The 20630-nt window shown below is 39.2% G+C and overlaps 2 protein-coding genes across 2 annotated transcripts in view; both read right to left on the reverse strand.

Annotated features, from left to right (window-relative positions):
• Positions 1 to 1010: 1010 nt before the first annotated feature.
• Positions 1011 to 20630, reverse strand: part of LPCAT2 (lysophosphatidylcholine acyltransferase 2) — a gene marked incomplete at its 5' end in the record, with an annotated part of 63574 nt that continues 43954 nt past the window's right edge. The window contains 3 exons of the mRNA XM_082863134.1: positions 1011 to 2675; positions 6165 to 6300; positions 11403 to 11501. Of these exons, the coding sequence (XP_082719260.1) occupies positions 2491 to 2675; positions 6165 to 6300; positions 11403 to 11501 (420 nt within the window). The 3' untranslated portion in view covers positions 1011 to 2490. The remainder of the gene's footprint in view (positions 2676 to 6164; positions 6301 to 11402; positions 11502 to 20630) is intronic.
• CAPNS2 (calpain small subunit 2) lies at positions 17960 to 18709 on the reverse strand (the record flags this gene model as incomplete). Its single annotated transcript, XM_082862166.1, has 1 exon — positions 17960 to 18709. The coding sequence occupies one exon, from the start codon at positions 18707 to 18709 to the stop codon at positions 17960 to 17962; it is 750 nt and encodes a 249-aa protein (XP_082718292.1).

Raw genomic sequence — 20630 nt, forward strand, 5'->3', positions numbered from 1 at the left:
GGGCCTTCGCCTCTATCAACTCACAGCATGGCATCGATGGAATACTCTGGTATAACAATTTACCAAAAATGGAAAAGTCCATTCAAGTGAACAGAAAAGAAAAAAAGAATTATAAACATGTACGCTTTCCTAGGGGATGGCTTCTTACTAGTGTCTTTTAATCCTCTTTAGTGATTCCTTTGTAAGAATTCCACAAGGACCTCTGTGGTCGAGAGCCCACTTGTTCCAATACAGTCAATGGTGTATCAATTAACTGGCATCAACTAACCACCTTGCATCTGTAACAGTCTGAAAGGGAGAGCTCCTGAGTCTGGGAGTCAGATATCTGTACTGCTGTGCCTCATGCAGACAGCAGACCATGTGTCTTCTAAAAGGGGCTCTTTTAAATATCCATTAGAGGTAGCACTACTAGCGATCACACTCAGCCTTCCAACACTCTAAAAGCGTTGGCAAAGGAGAATTAAATATGCATAATGCAAGCAACTTGTTCTATAAGCATTCAGTATGTCGTTATCCTTCAATAGAACTGTTCTGATGGAAATTTTTATGGTCTTTATAGGTCTTAGGATCTAGTATTTCTCATTTCAAAGAGTAACCTCGTTTTTTCAAACTATTATATAAAACCACAGTGCATTTAACTGATTTAGTTAAATTTAATTTCTTACTTTAAATTCTAAGAGGAGAAAAAACTCTTTGAAGGAAATCTTTGTTTAGATGGCATAAAAGTAGAGGTCTCGTTGGTAGTAGTACTGACAGTCATGACTTGTGTTATTACATACACCCTACCAGTCAAAAGTCAACTTCTTTAGGAATAATAACTATTGCTGCTTTGGCTAAAATTTGAGTCTTTCATTAGAGTAAAATTATGTCTGACATTTCATAAGGCTTAAATGCAAACAAAAATGATTAATCACATTCATAAATATGCAAACTTACGTTCAAACCATGATATTAAAAAGGTATATTACATTTGAGACAAAATGGCAAAACCAGAATTTTTAATTGCCAAGAATTTTATGTAGCAAGTTTGTTCAGTAACATAATAAAATAGGAATATTACATTGGCAGAAGTGGAATTAAAGAACATAAAATATTACTTTAAAACAGGAAAACAATGGGATCACTTTCAAGAGCCTCACAGAAAGCTTGTAATTTAAAATGCTACCTTTTCATGATTAATGGGATTAATATGTGGGTTTTCTGTGATAAAAATCATGGTACCTGAGTAATACATACATTCAATTGCATATGACAACCAATATTATAAAGATGTACTTTCCTAATTACTTAAGAAATTGTTTTCAGCTTATTCAATGCTCTGTCTAAATAGCTTAAGATATGTAAAAAGCAAACAATCATACTGTTTCATCCTTCATACTTAAGGATGAAACTTTTTAGTAAGCATGTGTGACTATAATAAAATAGCACTTGAGGGAAATTATTGCTTAACCTAAAGGAAAAAAATATCACCGTTAAATTCCTGCCTGGGGGTTAAATTGTGGTCTTGCATTAATAAAGTAGGTTTTTGGATTCCTTAGCTTTTGTTGATAATTTGGAACCTTTCGTATTTTCCCTGTAGATATTTCAGGCAAGCTCTAAAATTTGAGAGGACACAATAAAATAAAACTCCCACTTAGATGATAAAATATATTAATTCTAATAATATATAAATAAAGTAAATCTGATTCATTTACTGGGCAAGGGCTACATTCTAAACTACCCAACTCAAATTAAACTAAACTCTGTGGCAAACAATTTTTCTCGTTAGGCAATTAATGTTACCTTCGATAAGGCAATTCCCACACAGCCTTTGGCCATAGCTGTTGTCTTTAAAACAAAGTTCTAAATCTGTAGATCATGCAAAAGGTTATGATCTCCTTAGCAGGTGGTTAAGGAAATCTACAATAGGGATGCATGGTCAAGAGAATATGAGTTTTTAAGAAGTCTCATCTAATTAGCGGAGCTCTCCCTTCCAATCCCCCCATGTTTAGTGATCCAAGAAACTGAAATGCAAATGGAAAAAATGAATCTGTGAAGTTAAAGGTATAAAATTATGCAACGTTCCTCAGACTCTTCATTCTTATTTCTAGAATGGGAAGGGATTAAAGCTAACCTTATTTCTTTAGAGGAAAGTAAATGAAAAATTATTTATACTTTTAAAACTTTTTGCAGCATTGATTAATGCTCATCAGTAAATAAGGGAGACCATTTCATTCATTTGGATATGCAAATTAGCCTGGAAAATCCATAAAAACATCTTTATTGCCAATAAGCCCATCAGTATAGCAAAATATAATGTAAAAGAAAATGAATATTACTTGATAAACACATGTGAATAGAAGCATTTCAATAAGAAAATCTATCATTTTTTTATAAAAAAGCTTTCTATTTTAAACATCATTACTCAATCACAAATAAAATACTATGAGTAAATGCCTTTGAAATTTCAAGTAAAAGCCACCGCATTTTCCTTATTAGGAATGTTTGCTTTCAGTCGTCCTTTTTGTCTGAGGTACTCTCTTCATGACTTTCAGGGCTGACTTTATTACTTACGACTGAAGAAGTTGCTTGGACTTCTTTTGGTAATGAAAACACATGGCACGTCTGGAGGTCTAAGTAGGTTGTAAATATCTTAGCATATTCTGGATGCTTTAGGGCAAAACTTTTAAATTCCTCTAAAAGAGGAAAAAAAACAAAATCCAATAAATTGAGGTGAATCTTCTTTTGGAATGATGCAGATTAACATATGATCTTAATAATACAATGATCGTAAAAGTCTATTACTCAACCCCTATAAATTATACAACCACTTTGGGAGATAGTTTTTTCCATTATCTAGTCAAGTTGAAGATATGCATACTTTATTCCAGGGTATATAAGTGAGAGAATTTGTGCGTATTGTGCTCTGGGAGACAGGTATGAGAATGTTCATAGCAACATTATTCATAATAGGTAAAAAATGGAAACAATTCACATGTTTGTCAACAGTTGGAATGGCTAAGTAAATCATGGCATATTTGTGGAACAAAGTGCTACACAGCAATGAAGATGAATGAATAGCTGTGTTGTAACAATGTGGATGAATCTTAAAACCATAATGTTGAATGAAAAAAGCCAGATGCAAAGGAACACATATTGTATGAGACCATTATGTAAAGTTCAAAAACTTAGGCAAAACTAAAATATATTTAAAGATGTGTACTTCTGAGGTGAAATGCTAAAACAAAGCAGGCAAAGATTCCTTTTTAAGTCAGGTCAGCAGTTCCCTCCTTTAAGACAGAGGAAGGGGTTCTATTTGGGAATAGGCACATGGAGGCTTCTAGAGTTATTGAAAAGCTCTATTCCTTGACCTGAGTGGTAGTTACACAAGGGTTCATTTGTAAAACTTTGTTGTGCTCTATGTTTATGTTTTATGTAATTTTATTATTTTTTTGTAATAGAAAATGTTAACAAAATTTATTACCCAGGACTCTCTATCACTGGCTTTTAAAACTATTTTAACCTTTAACTCTGGTAAAGAAATAAACCATCTTGAAAAGCTGAGCCCTGACTTATGATCAGTAAGGGCAAGTAGCGTGTACAATATTCACTAATCATATCACAAGACCCCTGAGTAGTAGGCCTCCTTTTATCTCAGGTGTTTGAGATTTAGGAAGTGAGGTAGAGTATAGAAGGCTTACAAAATTAACCATCAGAATTTGAACCCAAGCCTCCGGTAACCTGGAGTTTCTGAAATATGATGCTACCCTCAAGTTTGACATTTCTCTCTCCTCTTCTGTTTGGACGGAGAAAACTTTATTGAGCTTATATAGCAAAGTGAGCTTGGTCTTTGAATCAGCTTGCTATTTGACTCTATAATAAAAGGTTTTTAACCCAATATCCTATTTCTATCCATTCACTAAAAAAAAAAATCCTCTGATAACCAAGTGTCTACTTCATGGCACATTAGACTATCTAGCAACTCTTGAAGATAAAAACAGGTCTTAGTGATGAGGAAGTCACCAGATAGAGCCCAGATCATTCTTTGCAATTACAACATTATTTTGCATTGACAGAGCACTTTATATTTCCAAATCAGGCAAGCTATTAATTGTTCTTTCTTAACATCCAAAATAAAGATATCTGAATGAGTCTATTTCAATGACAAAGATACAGAGGACATAAGTGACTTCTAAGATACGTGGGCAGGAGTGTTGATCTACTGAAACCACGAGCTTTAATTTTAAGACTTGTGCTCTGGTCAAAAGATCAAGGCTCTCTGTCCTCTTTGGGGATGCTAGTGGCATTAAAGAGTAACTCATTTCTAGAAGTGCTGAGAGCTGGCAATGAGTAGAATTTGGGCATTAATTTGGCTAAAGGAAAACCAAGAATGAAAACAATTTAAACTATCACATTTAAATAATGTAAATGGATACATTCATGATACATTTCTATACCTATTCTTTCATAAAATCATACTTAAATACCTCAAACATTCCTGCAAAAAAAAGTGGGCTTGCATAATATTGGGGAAAGGGAGATATTCTGTGTATTCTAAAAAGAAAAAGGTTGAACTCCAAAAAACAGAGTAGATTTCCCTAAAAACATAGTAAAACTGACAGGTAAAAATATGACTACCTACAAATAATTCTTAGTATTAGTTTCCATTGAAATAGCTATTCCAAATACTTTTTCAAAATTTGTAGTTTGGAGTAATACAGAGTATTAACTATGCAATGAAAATGGTCAGCGAATTAGTACACATGGGGTTTTTGACTCTTAAGTTTTTTTTGTTTTTTTTTTTGTGTGTGTGGTATGCGGGCCTCTCACTGTTGTGGCCTCTCCCATTGCGGAGCACAGGCTCCGGATGCGCAGGCTCAGCGGCCATGGCTCACGGGCCCAGCCGCTCCGCAGCAACGTGGGATCTTCCCAGACCGGGGCACGAACCCGTGACCCCTGCATCGGCAGGTGTACTCTCAACCACTGCACCACCAGGGAAGCCCAGACTCTTAAGTTTTATATCAGTATCTACTTGCCATTTTATCTTTTTTTTTTAAATGAACTTAATAGATAAGTGCACTTAATTACCTAAAATAGAATAAGGACAGCCAAAATGACAGTAATTAAAAACAGAAGAGTAGGGCTTCCTTGGTGGCACAGTAGTTGAGAGTCCGCCTGCCGATGAGGGGGACAGGGGTTCATGCCCCGGTCCGGGAGGATCCCGTATGGGGCCCGTGAGCCATGGCCGCTGAGCCTGTGCATCCGGAGCCTGTGCTCTGCAATGGGAGAGGCCACAACAGTGAGAGGCCCGCGTACCGCAAAAAACAAAACAAAACAAAACAAAAAACAGAAGAGTAAGAGAAGTCTATGAACTAATTCCCCCATCCCATGAAAGTTATCGGGTTGAAACTCTTTGAACACCAGAAGGAAAAAGGCATTCAAGAGGAATCCCCCTCTGGCCCATGAGAGAAGACTGGGGAAGATAAGCCATGCTGACAACTACAACCATATCAAAGCTAAGGCAGAGGCCTCTCCACTGAGGTGTTTCCCAAGGACACTGTGAAACTGATGAACCATCCCTTCAGCCCTTAGGGGACTTGTCTTCATGTGTGGACTCGAGCCATCAGGAGAAAGGCTGGTCCCTGGTGGACGGACCTGCCACTTGGCCACAAGGTCTTCCTCCACGATAGTCCCTACCTCACAGGGGTGCCATCAACATGATGTGAGATAATGAACGTGAAAGCTCATCTAAGCCACTAACAGGAAACATTAATAGATGGTTTAGCTACTGCTATTACTGTGAGTGCCTCAGTCCATATCCCTCTACTGTGGCTACAACTCTGACATTCTCTAGTAGATGATCTTAGGTAAGTCACCTAAATTCTTTGCATCTCAGTAACATAAGAATAATGAAGAGTACTGATTGAATAGGCTTGCTATAAAGAATAAATGAATTAATACATATAAAATGTGTGAAGAGTGCTTAGCATACGGTAAGTCCTCAATAATTAGCTTCTACCATTACACCACTACTACTATTATTACTATCATCATCGTTACTATTACTTCTATTGTTAACATATTAGTGGGGGGAAACAACACTCTTGTATGAGGGTCAGTCATAGTCTGGATGTACACTGTATACTGTACAGTACACCGAACCAGGAGCCAAACTGCCTACTCACCATATGAAACAGAATCCCCCTGGGCTATTTCCTTGAAGAGACCAGAAACATCAAGGTCAGGCACTCCAAGGGAAGCCTGCATAATGGTGGCGAACTCTTCCTCTGTTATGAAGCCATCCTCGTCAACATCAAAGAGCTGAAGGAAAAAGAAAATAAAGCCTAAGAATGAGCTCCTCCAGAGCAATGGTGGTATGTAATAATCTTAAAAAATAAACTGTTTAGTAATTCAGACATTCATTGTGTGGGGGGCTAGGGATATATGTCCATAAGTATGGTATCTGCTGCCTTCACAATACTTATAGTTTAGTGGTAGAAAGAGATAGGATTAAAATAGGGGCTATAGGGACTTCCCTGGTGGTCCAGTGGTAAAGAATCTGCCTTATAATTCAGGGGTGCAGGTTCGATCCCTGGTGAGGGAACTGGGATTCCACATGCCGCGGGGCAACTAGGCCCGCACGCCACAACTACTGAGCTCTCGCGCCTTAACTAGAGAGACCCCATGCCACAAACTACAGAACCCACGCTCCCTGGAGCCTGTGTGCCACAACTAGAGAGAAGCCCGTGCGCTGCAACAAAAGATCTTGTGTGCCGCAGCCAAAAATAAATAAAATAATAAATAAATCTTTAAAGAAAAATACGGGCTACGACCATAGTAAGTACAAAAGCACATGGAAAAAATAGGGGATATAACCATAGTAAGTACAAAAGCACATGGGAGTCCTGTGTAAACAAGATGAATCCTACCCGGAGAGGTCAGGGAAGGCTTTATGACATTTGAGTTGGGTCTTAAAACATGAAGAGATGTTCCCAGAACATACAAGTACTGGCAGGCAATTGCCTGGGGCTCAAGTCAGGAGAGAGAAAGACAAGCAAGGATCAGATCATGATGGCCATATAAGGCCTCATCTACCCCTGCAGGATTATGATGGGAAGGGCTGTGGGGTGATTGCCTGTGAACTGAGGGAGCTCTGAGGCAAAGTGTGGAGGATGGAGAGAGGGCAGAAAGTTGAAAGGACTAGAGGCATGAAAAACAATTAAGAGTCTGGGGTGGAGAAGCAGGAAGGGCAGGAAGAGACAGAATTTATAAGGAAGCAAAGACAGGACTTACATATCAGTTAGAGGTCTGTAGTGATGGAAAAAAAGGAGCTAAAGACGGCTGAGGGATTCTAGCTTGGGCAAATGGGTGAAGGAGGGTTATGTTACCAGGAGTGGGAAAACAGGTTCCCAATGAGATCAAGGGTTAGACCTGGAGAGCTTAAATTTGAGTCAGAAGTGCCAGGAGGAAGTTAAGATTGAGCACATCAGCTCAGGAGAGTGATGAGGCTTCAGATATGAATTCAGGTAAAGACTGAAACTACAAGTGTGTTTGAGCTTCTCTGTGGAAAGTGCACAAAGTAAGGCAGAGCCCTGGGAACAGCAAGAGTTGAGGTGTGTGCAGGGAAGAGGAACCGGCCAGAAAAACTCAGAAGCAGCAGCCAGAGACACGGAGAAGCAGAAAGAAAGAGCATGCATCTTGGAAGCTAGGGAAGGTTTTCAGCAAAGAGGAAGAAACTCTGAGTGTGGTAATGGCCAACAGAGTAAAATGGCATAGGAAGGCCAAGCAAGAAGCAAGAAGGTTTGCTGGATTTGGCAATTAGGAGATCCTGGCGACGGATGGTAACAGGAATCAAGCAATGATTAGAGAGGTGAGGCATGGAGGCAACAGGCATGGCTCTTCTTTTAAGAAATTATGGAATAAAGCACAGGAGATAAATGGGGTAATAACCACGTACAAAAGGAGGCTGTCTTCAGGAAGGGAGAGACAATATGTTTATAGGCAGAGGGGAAAGGGTGGGATAGTCTGAAAGTCAAGCAGCAATGCAGGGGTAACTGATAGATAATTAATATGCCATATTCATAATCCTCTCCAGGGTATTAACATTTTTTCATGATATCAACACTGACTCTTTGCAGGCACTGATCCAACATGTTCAAATCACTTTACACACTCATTGAACCCTAATAATAGTCTTATGTAAGGGGGGGTGTTGTTATTAGCCCTATCTCACAGATGAGAAAGCTGAGCAACAAGGAAGCCAGGTAACTTTCCCAAGGTCACACAGCTTGTAAATGGTCAAGCTGTCACCCAAATGCAGGCAAATATCTACAGTTCCTGCTGTTAAGGTATCCACTTCTGACCAAATACACGATCAAAAACAGGCATTGGATGAGGTGTGATAATCATGAGAAGAACAATAAGCAAATACTGAATAGTGTTTTAATTGTTCACTAGGGTGGGAGGAGAAGAATATAATTCGAAGTTGTGATTTGCTGCTCCCAGATAAGAAGGCACTGGGACGCCTAGTCCATTTTCTACTACTCAGCCCCTAAATGGACGATAAGATAGCTGGAAAGCGCAAAGTGAATTAGCTAGCATTTGTTTTCACAACAGTAGCCCCGGGGCTCTTTATGGGCCTTGGACTTCAGGCGCTAACTGCCAGGATTCAGTCACAACCTCCCCCCACCTTCTCACAAACTCTAATTTTTCTGTAAAAGTCTTCCATTCCTAAAGAATTCTCACCAGCTTATCAAATCATCTAAATTTGGTCCTTTGATGGCTCTTCCGTCTGTGTAAGTTTCCTTCACACGTCCATTCTGGGGACTTTTACTTCCTCTCCATTTGTCCTTTGTCACAACTACCCCACGAAAACCCCTCCATTTCTCTCAATTCCTCATCGCTCCCAATAGCCTCCCTACTACAGAGTTCCCAGATCTAAGGTAAATCTCATGCTCTGGGCTCTGGTAGAAGTTTTAACACCCCATTTTCCTTAGAGAATGGGGGAGCGATATCTCCCCAGTGCACGGAATGCTGTGGGACTCTGCATCAAAACATCCTGTCTTTCCTAGCAAGCACATGGTCCAAGACCATTTGGACTCTGCCTGGAATTTGAATGATGAACAGCGTTGGAGTTTGCTCACTCTAACGGCAGTGCCCAAGGGAGATGTAGAGCAGCTCCCACAGCTGGGACCTCTGGAGCTGCCTGCTTTGGAGTATTCCCTGGAGCCTGCTTGCTGTCCTCACAACTGATTCCTCCACCAGAGTCTATGCCGACTGCTTACAACTGAAGAATGCTGACTAATATTCTACCTCTAAAGGTCACCGTGATGATGAAATACGATCAAAGATGGGAAGTTAACTGTGAAGTGTTACCCAAATAAAAGGATGTGAATGCATTCTGTATATATACAAAATGATACTACTAAATGAAAAATAGAAGCATGCCAAAATAATTTTCAAAAACATCATACAGGGACTTCCCTGGTGGCACAGTGGTTAAGAATCTGCCTGCCAATGCAGGGGTCACTGGTTCGATCCCTGGTCCGGGAAGATCCCACATGCCGTGGAGCAACTAAGCCCGTGCGCCACAACTACTGAGCCTGCGCTCTAGAGCCCATGAGCCACAACTACTGAGCCTGTGAGCCACAACTACTGAAGCCCACATGCCTAGAGCCTGTGCTCCACAACAAGAGAAGCCACTGCAGTGAGAAGCCCGTGCACCGCAATGAAGAGTAGCCCCTACTCGACGCAACTAGAGAAAGCCTGCACACAGCAACGAAGACCCAACACAGCCAAAAAATAAATAAATAAAATAAATAAATAAAATAAAATAGACAAATAGACACTTAAACAAAACAAAACAAAATGAAAAAACCAAAACATCATACACCCCTGAGAAGGATAAAAAAATAACCAAAGTAAAACATGACACTTGCTTTACTGAAGAAAAGAGCTAATTATAGTTTTAGGTTCTTCTTTCCTCTCCCTGTCCCCCCTCAAAACCAAGGTCTAGGCTAGAGAAAAATCTCAGGACTTCTTTAAAGACAATAATTACTATGATTAAGGGCCAAATTTTCTATCAGGTCTTTCATTGGTAAACCCAAAGTGAGCACTTGCCCAGCTGACCTTATAATCACACAGACAATCTCAGAACAGAAACAGAAATGTCTGGGTTGGAATAAGTTAGCTATGTGTATAATTTTAGGTTTTATGATGAATAAGTCTGTAAAAGTTTTCAGCTTGGAAAGAGTTCTGGCCCTTGCCTTGAGACCATCTGCTAAGCATCAACCTCTTAGGTTCTTTATAGGCCTAGCAGTTAACTCAGTTGAAACCAATCTGAAATAAAAAGTCAACCTGGGGACTCCTCTGTCAAGGATAGAACACATGGAAATTCGTGAGGCTAACCCAGGTGGCCTCTAAGACGTGAGAAAGGACTTTGGGAGGAAGAGAGTCTTTCTAGATGATAGAAGGGAAAACACTTGTTGAGGACACAGTGGGATATTCTTCTCAGAGAAAATAAGGAAGAAATAAGAGTAGGAAAGAGGCATGGGGAAGGTCCTCAGCTGTTATGGTGGATGAAGCAGAGACTCAAAGAGCTGTATGATAAGATTCCACATACACAGCTTGGTAAGTGAGATCAAGTTTTTGTTTTACTTGAGAGCAGATCATGTAAGATTAAAATATGGAAGGGAACATCCCATTCAAATACTAATTAGATAAAGCACGTTTCATCTCCAAAGAACCAAAACACACTTTGGGAATGTACTCTTCCCTCTCCTTTTTGCATATATAAGTGATAAAATGGAATCTGAGTTCTCATAATTCAAACCTCCATTAAGTTCTGCTAGGGATGGGGGACATGGATTTTATTCATCTGCCCCTCAACCCCCCATACTGCTGTGATAATATATGTGATATACAGGAAAACACATAGGGTGGAAACTTGAGACATTTATGATGGTATTCACCTGACACCACCACAACAAAGTAAACTCCATCGGGAAAAGATCACCTAAAATATCTCTGACATACAGAGTGAGAAAATAAGGATGGATCAGAACTTTCTGCCTGGTGAATTGGGATGACTATAGACAGGTGATGTTTATTTATAAACCTCACTTTGGGGCTCCAAGATGGGGAGGCTGAAAAGAAATAATTTTTAAACTAATTTATGAAATCACCTGCTCTTCAATTTTAATGCTGTTAACTAGGCTGCTTCCAAAGACTTTCTTTTTGCTTAAATGGATGCTTGTCTTTTCTTTATTCTCGGTAGCGATTGTCTTAATCACATTGCCCTCGTGTACATGTCACAGCAGATCTATAAACACTCGTAATAGATGCACTGATTTTCAGATAATACACTTAGAGTCAACACTTGTTTACGAGACAGACCAAGATGATTTCAGTGGGGCTGACAGTACCTTAAATGCCACCTGGATGATCTCCTCTGTGTTGGCAGGGTTGCACAGGACAGCCAGGCCAATTACATACTCTCGGAAGTCGATACTGCCATCATGGTTCTGTGAAAGGATGGGAGAAATCAGTTAGCAGGGCCACTGGTTGAATGACTATTAATCACAGCCCACAAGGTGAAATTCAGACATGCCACGCAGCTCAGCCTCGTCATGCACTGAGCCAATTTGGAAAAATGTTCACACTGAGATAGAACAGCTAGTGAGTGGCCCACCTATTCCCAACTCAGAAGGAAGAAAAATATATTCCTGTTGAGTGATCAATATAAACATTTTATCACTGAGGCTCATTTAGACTGGCTCTATGGCACTCATTGTGGGTTCTTGAGCTCAGCCTTGATGGGAGCCTCTCTGGGAAGCAGGATGGGGATTTCATCCTAGGTGGGACTGAAGCCTTCATTCCACCATCGATGGTGGGCCTGCCATGATGGCCAACACCAGTGGGTCACTAAGAGACTCTCTCCATGTAGGAGATAGAAGGGAAAGGAAAGGGGCAAATTGAGGCAATAGTCACAGCTACATTCTTTCTCCTTTCTGTGCTTACTCTGCAATAAAGCAGGAGAAAGTAAGCAAACCCGAGCAACTTCAAGGGCCCCTTAGTGATATCGGGCCCTGGAAGATCCTGCACTTCTAAGCCTTGGAAACTAAACCTAATTCGTATGATGTTTATATCTATACACTGCAGCAGGTATTTCTTGATGGTATTATAAAAGAAGGGGTTGATAATTCTAATCCATGCTGACCGAATACAGAGTTTTTCCTACACATGAACTACTCACCTAGATGGGAACACTGAGAAGATGAAATGGGGAGAAAGGAGAGAAAGCTTAAGGAAGAGAGGAAGAAAGGGAGAGAGAGGCAAGGCAGAGAAGGAGGGAGGATGGAAGGAAGAGAAAGAAGAGAGAGAACAAGAAGGAAAGGGGAAGAAGAGAAAGGAAAAGTGAGATGGAGAGTGGAAGAGAAAGATGGAGGGGGAAAGAGGAGGAGGAGGAGGGAGAAAGGAAGAGGACAATAAGCTCAATGATTATAATCCCAGGTGCGGAATCATTTTGGCAGCAAGATCTTCATGTTGCCAGATGAACTATGAACTAGTAACAACAAAGCTAAGTGTGATACTTGATAGGTTAGCAGATGTTTGGCACTGATGAGAGCGTAATCTTTAACTGTGACTAAGTGTCTATACTTCAACCATCAAGAGTTCCTCTAGGGCAGGGATTGCCTTCCTCTGTGCAGTGTATTCCCATTGCCTAGCACACACAGGTAGGTGCTAAAAAACGATGCTACCTTTTCCTCACCTACTCTCACCTACTATTGATACTTTGGGTTCACCTTAAGACACTTAGGCAGTGTTTTTCACTGGGGTTTCATAGATGAGCTTGAAAGGGAAGGCCGTGAAGCCTCTGAAAGGGTATGCCTTTTTTTTTGTTTTTGGCTGAGCCACAGGGCATGCGGGATCTTATTTCCCTGACCAGGGATCGAACCCTTGCCCCCTGCAATGGAAGCGTGGAGTCTTAACCCCTGACCAGGGATCGAACCCGTGTCCCGTGCAGTGGAAGCATGGAGCCTTAACCCCTGGACCGCCAGGGAAGTCCCAGCCCTTTTTATATGTACATTTTTCTAGGGAAAAAAAATCTTGTAGTTTTCCTCAGCTTCTCAAAGCAACCAAGACTCACTGTCACCATACTACTTTATCTTGCTGCAGGGTGGGAACTAAAAAGGAATAATTTATCTTCACTTTCTCATCGGAGAAGGTAGAAACAGAGGATTCAAGATTTCCCTAAAGTAACAGGGTTTCTTCCTAGGATTTAAAACTCAGGTCATCCGACTTCCATTTTTGTCTGATTACCAGCCTCTAAGACAGCTGTTTTCTGCCTTTCCTTTAATCGACTTTATTGAGGTATCAATTACAGTCAATAAAAAGCATACATTTTAAGTGTACAGTTTGATGTTCTTTGAAAAAATGCAGACACCAGGGTAACCACCATCACAATTGATGGCTACGATATTTTCATCACCCCAGAAGTTTCGGAGTTTTAAGGGACATAATTTTCCTTGTGCCACTAACGTTTAATTTTCTTCTGTACTATGGAGGGCTGTTGTTCATTAGGACTTAGAGGCTGAACAGCTTATGGTACCGTGAATATATGCTCAATAAAGGTAAATTTATTCTGCAATTGGTTTTCTCCACTAAGCAACATAGAAGTCTTGAATAGAAGTTCTGAAGTATAATGAACCGGTTTGCAGGGCAGAAATAGAGACACAGATGTAGAGAACAAATGTATGGACACCAAGGGGGGAAAAGCGGGGAGGTGGGTGGTGGTGGTGTGATGAATTGGGAGATTAGGATTGACATTTATACACTAATATGTATAAAATGGATAACTAATAAGAACCTGCTGTATAAAAAAAATAAAATTCTAAAATTCAAAAAAAAGTTCTGAAGTATAGATATAAGAATGACCTATGAATATATTCAATATCCTGTGATAAACCATAATAGAAAAGAATATGAAAATAAGTATATAAATGTATAACTGAATCACTTTGTTGTACAGTGGAAATTAACACAACATTGTAAATCAACCATACTTCAATTAAATAAATTTAAAAAAAAGAATGATCTATGGACACTGAAGATATGGTCATAGGTAGTATGATTGGAAATACGCCTTTGATTTATTGTGAGGCATCCAATTTTTATCTATATTACCGGACCCTATGTATAATACAGGTCAAGCATTATAGCTTATTTTTCAGATGGAGAAAGAGAAATGTAAAAGACCCTTAGTATTACTGCTATTCACGAATAAAGGTAATATTCTGGACCCCTGGTTTTCTTTAACAGTTTTATATGAGTGGCTTTGCCCGACAAAAGAATATTAAAGCAGACTCTTGATAATCAGTCACATGAGAAACTATATGTAAGTTTTCATCCTAGTAATGTGAAGGAAAAAAGGCAGCATAGAAATTATTCTGAGAGATTTCATTATAGGACTAATAAAATAATACATTTTAAGGTTCCAATTTCAGAATAATAAAATTTAGAACTGGGAGGAATCTTAGAAATCATCCGTTCAACTTCTTCATTTTTACTAATGAAAAACTGAGATGTAAGTTTTACTTGAGGTCACAAAACTCACTATTGCCACAATGACAATTAACATTTACCTAAACATTTACCTGACTCCCAGTCATTCAAATTAAAGCAGGCAAGTTGATAAAATATATTCAAAAACAGATAATAAAAAAGTATACAGCAAAATACACTCCTTTAATTTTTCAAATTCAAATCAGTCCCATGGTAAAAAATTATTCCTCAAAGCTGTGGTTCTTTCCTTTAAAAACTAATGGAACTCCTCAGGAAGAGTATTATTATTCAAATTCAATAAATTCTCAGTTATCCAGGAGAGTCAGGGAAGAGGTATTCTGTTTACCTCAATATTCTTATTTAGAGCATATTTCTACCCACCTGTATAATTGTATTATCAATTTTCTAGGAATTAAATTGTTTTAATCCACTTAGCATTAAAAATAGACATTTTAAAAAAAGTAATTCTGAAAGCACTTCAAGATTAATACGTGCATTAAGTATCAGTGCCCTGCAGGTGCCTCAGCAAATATTTTTTAAGGCCTGACTATGGGTTAGTTGTGCAATATTACTGATGAAATTTCTGATTGAAGTTGATACATAAATCAACTTTTAAATCACATGCACTATTACTCAAAAAATATTTTAAAAGTGACCTTTAAGATGATATACAAATTTTGAATGTTTTTGGACATTTGCTGTTCTTAGGTACAGAACACACAGTTCTTTTTCCTGCTATTATAGGTTACAGAATTCAGTGTATTAAATCAAGACTAAGGTGTTTTTCAAAATCATATGGGATATTTTGAAATTAAAAAATGTAGCTGTATAATTTCACATTTAAACAAAATCATTATTATTTTCAACTTACTACATTGATTGTATTGCTTTTAGAAATTTGAAAATGAGATGGAGTTATATTAATGAAAGCCCTTCATCTTAGGCTATCAGTAGTCTTCCATGTAGAAAAGGCAACATTTGAAAACAATTATCAGGTGAATACTCCCTCTTACACTGAAGATGTGCCTTTAAAACACCAACTAAAACAAACAAACAAACAACAAAAAAACCCATTGGATGGAAATTAAGAAATTCAATCACTTGTTAGGCTATTGGTTCTACACAATGCCAAAGGTTTGTTTACTTGGAAAAATCCAGACTTTGGACTAAATTTTCTGGGATCCACTCTAGTGCCTGGGGTTATTTGTCCAGTTTTACACAAATTCAGAAAAGAACAAGAGAAACTTAGGTAACTTCAGGATGTTTTGCCCTGTGCATGCAGGAAGAGAATCATAAAAGTAGGTAATCCCTTAACTTGAAGAGCAAGAGAAATACTTAATACCACCCCTAGTGTGAGATAATTGTCTTAACTTTCATAAAACATTTAAAATGAAGTGAGGGGAGAAAAGTGGGGCTACGTTTTCTTTTCCCCAACCATCATGTGGAAAGATTAAACTATAAACTTAATATTCTGAGACCTTAAAAGGTATCTTGGCAGATTTCCCCTTTCCTGGCTATATTACTACAGCCATGCCTAACATACTAGTGGCCATATTCTAAAACAAGGATCCTGATATTAATGTGCGGTTGCAGCCTCATTCTAATATAACCACACCTGTTTTAAGTAGCTCCCCAGACCAAGTTTAAATTACAAGTCCCTTGAGGAAAGCGGATGTGATCTCTGGGCTTGGCTCAATTCAGAATTACACGCATGTGGTATTTCATAAATATTATATGATGGTGATAATGGTGTCCACAGAGGCCAAATGCCAACCTGTCCTATTTTCACTGGGGATTTCTAACAGGCAGCTGAGGGCTGTTAACAGGCCAGTTACATCATTTCAACAGTTACAGCTTTCCTCTAAATGACTCAAAAAGGAAGGATTTATCTTCAAACTCAGGATGATCCTCCAAAGTAGATTGGGAGAGAGGGAATGCATTAAAACCCAGAGAAGCAGGAGGGCAGAAACCAATTAAATAGGCAGATGAACAGAGCACTTGAAAATGCAGCCTCTCTAGCTGAGTCTACTGGCCCGGGATTCCTGGATTCTCTTCGCCCCGTTATCACCACCTGAATCAAAATGAAAAAGCCAAACCAAGGGCCATTCACAAGAAAGGCACAACTACCCCTGCTTTTTGGGTGGCAGTTTCTCCATACTCCTATCTTCTTTTTTTTGGAAGCTGGCAACACTGACTCCTGTGGGGACCTCAGTTTTCAGCTGAGACTAATATGAAAAATACAGTGAAGACAGACTAACCTTAAAGCTGTGGCTGTCAACCTTGGTTGCTCATCAGAATCACCCGGGGAGCTTTAAAAAATACTCATCTCTGAGCTCCACCTCTAAAGATTTGTATTTAACTCATGTGGAGTGGGACTCAGCTCAAGAGCTCTCCCGGTGATTCTAAATTGCAGTCAGGGCTGAGAACCACTGCAATAAAGACTCAGCAACATTTATATATATTTATACATCTCTCTATCGCTTTAGATACCAAATAACTGGTTATGATTTGTGTACATTTTCTTTGTTTACTTTTCTTCCTGTCTGCAGTTTTCAAACAAATGAAAGAATATTCTTTGCTCTGAGGCAGGGCAAGACGTGACAAGAGCTGGCTAACATCAGCAGGGCGTGCCTGATTTTGAAGTACATGTAAGAGCGATCACTTTGATTCATTAAGGCAACCAGAGACATTTCAACTATAAGTACACTCTTTCATTCCCCAATGCCCTGATTCTCTTTACAATTATATCAAAACAAAACTGTTACATGCTTATTTTGCTAGAGAAAAGGGACTAAAGAATTCTAGATTTTAGATAGTTGTTCCACCATTAAAAAAAATACTACCTTTTATAAAACTGCTTAATTTCACATTTCTGAACCTGTTTCTATACAGTTAAGCAGGTTACCAGGAAAACACTTTTTTTTTTAAAAATGTAATAGAAAGACCTGATGTGAATTAACAGAAAAACAGGTTTTGAATTTCCTGCCTCCTCACCTTTTTTAAAGGAGAAAAATATATCCCCTGAGAGCTTTCTTGATTTATTCCAGGATTTTTTTCAAAATTTCATTCTTAACAATAACAACAACAGCTTTCCTGCTCTTTGGAATTCATTCACCAAATAAGAAATGACCTATTAAAATCTACTCCATTACAGCCTGCCTTGCATTCCCATCACATATATAAGTCCATATTAATCCTGTGTCTCAAAAAGCCGACATACAAACCACTCAGAACATTTTTCATGAAAAATCTGTTTAATTAAGCAGTAAAGGGCAGCACAAGTTCAGAAATAGGTCGGGTTATGAAAGAACTCGGCAGGAAATGACAGCTTTGGATGGGGTAACCGCAACCGTGCAGAGAGCATGGCTAAGCTTCCAGCACTCCCGTCCCCCGGGGTAGTCCCGACTTAGTGCCCACTTTAGGAATACATGGTCAGCTGCAGCCATTCTTGGATAGACACCTGAATCAGGCCATCCGCATCTCTATCCAGGGATTTGAAGGCACGAAACATGGCATCCAGGCGAACCAGGCAGCTGATGAAGTTGTTAAAATCCATACTTCCATCCTCATTGGCATATCGGCGGACAATCATTTGGTAAAGTTGTTCCTTTAGCTGGAAGCCTGCTGCCTGCAGAGCCCCCCGCAGCTGAGAACTTCCCAGAGACCCAGAATGGTCCCTGTCATATTGCTTATAAACACGCTGCCATTTCTTGATGTTTCTCCAGAGATACTTAAATTCTTTGAAGCCCAGCTTTCCAGTTGTGTCACTGTCCATGATGGACACGATGCTCCGGCAGGTGTCAAGACTAAAGCCGTCAGACTTCAGATCCTTGTGCTTAGACAGGACTTTGTTGAGAATATTCATTAGGTGAGTGGCATCCACTTCCATGTCTGGTCCAGCCAGCTGTGCAAATTGTTGCCGAAACCGCCTAACTTCCTCACTTTCATTGGCCTCCACGTTGGTGAAATGCTGCTCAGTGGGTGGTGGTTCCGGGGTATACTGAGCAGCTGCAGCCTCGCTGATAAAATCCACAATTCCTCCAACTATCCCTCCAATATTTCCTGCTCCTCTACTTTTCTGACTGCCTCCTCCAAGAAGGTCTCCAAGAGCTTGTCCAAGACCTTGACCTTGATCTCCTCCTTCCAATAGAGACTTTACAAGAAACATGCTTTTGGTTTACCGAAAGGGTAAAGGGTAAAGGCTGCTGAAATCTTGGAGGTGGTATGAGAGAGATGAAATGGAGTCTAAGTAGTTTACATGTGGAAGAACTGGCTTTTCTGTACTTGCTTGCATTGTACAACACCCTACCCTAGTTGCCTGAATTCCGCTAGGTCCTAGCACCTGCCATTTTTCAGAGGGCGTCAATAAAATACTCCTAAGTTATAGTATGTCTGACAAATTAGAAGAAATCATATTTTTAACTGTAATATATTAAACTATACATTTCTATATGCTGTTAACTATTTTTAGTTCTCTTTCTCAGCACCTGAAAGATGACGTGGAGTTTCCTAACAGGAGAAGGTAAATGACTCAAGGATATCAAGAATTTCTTTTCTAAGGAATATTTATTGTTAGGGTACAACTGAAGAATTCTGGGGCACTGGAAAAATATTTACCTAATTCTCTTCCTTTAGCAAAGATCTGCAGCATCCAATGTTCTTAAGAAAAACTTGGAAGGGGGATTTTTAAAATGCAGGGTCCCCAGGTCCCATCCTCAGAGATTCTGATTCTGTATAGTCTGCTGTGGGGCTCATGATTTACGTTTTTGGAATCTTTTGGAAGTGTAACATTCACATAGAAAACTGTACAAATCGCAAATATATAGCTCAAAGAATTTCATATATATATATATATATATATATATATATATATATATATATATATATATATACCCATGTCATACACCCCGATCAAGAAATAGAACATCATCAGGACTTCCAAAGCCTCTTCATGCCTCTTTCCAGTTATTCTCCTCTCCCAAGGGTAACTAACCATTGTCCTGACATCTAACACCACAGATTCATTTTTGTACCTTAAATAAATGGAATCATATAGCATATACTTTTTTGTATCTTGTTTTTAAATTTTTAATTAAAAAATTTTAAAATTGTGGTTAAATACATGTAATGTGCAATTTACCATTTTAACCATCTTTTAAAAAATATTTATTTATTTATTTGGTTGCACTGAGTCTTAGTTGCGGCAGGTGGCTCCCTAGTTAGTTGCGGCAGGCGGCTCCCTAGTTGGGCTCCTTAGTTGTGGCACATGGGCTCCTTAGTTGTGGCACATGGGCTCAACACTTGAGTTGCAGCTCGTGGCCTCCTTAGTTGTGGCAGGTGAACTCTTAGTTGCGGCATGCATGTGGGATCTAGTTCCCTGACCAGGGATCGAACCCGGGCCCCCTACACAGGGAGCGCAGAGTCTTAACCACTGTGCCACCAGGGAAGTCCCCCATTTTATAATAGTTTTAGCGCTTATGCTTAGGTCTTTGACCCATTTTGAGTTAGTTTTTATATATGGCATAAGGTAAGAGTCCACTTCATTCTTCTGCATGTGGTTAACCAGTTTTCTCAGCACCATTTGTTGAAAGGACTGTTCTTTCCCCATTGAATGGTCTTGGCACCCTTATCGAAGATCATTTGTATGCACACACACAGGTTTATTTCTGGGCTCTCTATTCTATACCATTGGTTCATATGTCTGTCTTTATGCCAGTACCACACTATTTGGATTACTGTAGCTTTGTAGTAAGTTTTGAAATCAGGAAGTGTAAGACTTCCAACTTTGTTCTTGTGCAAGACTATTTTGTCTATTCAGCATCCTTTGAGATTCCATATGAATTTTAGGATGGATTTTCTGACTTCTGTAAAAAAAATTTTTGTCGGGATTTTGATAGGGATTGCATGGACTCTGTAGACCACTTTGGGTAGTATTGACTTCTTAACAATATTAAGAATTCCAATCCATGAACACAGGATGTCTTTCCATTTATTTGCATCTTTTTAAATTTCTTTGAACAACGCTTTGTAGTTTCCAGTGTACAAGTCTTCTACCTCCTTGGTTGTTTATTCCTATTTTATTCTTTTTA

The sequence above is a fragment of the Leucopleurus acutus genome (assembly GCF_964270905.1).
Source record: "Leucopleurus acutus genome assembly, chromosome: 20".
NCBI classification, from domain to species: Eukaryota; Metazoa; Chordata; class Mammalia; order Artiodactyla; family Delphinidae; genus Leucopleurus; species Leucopleurus acutus.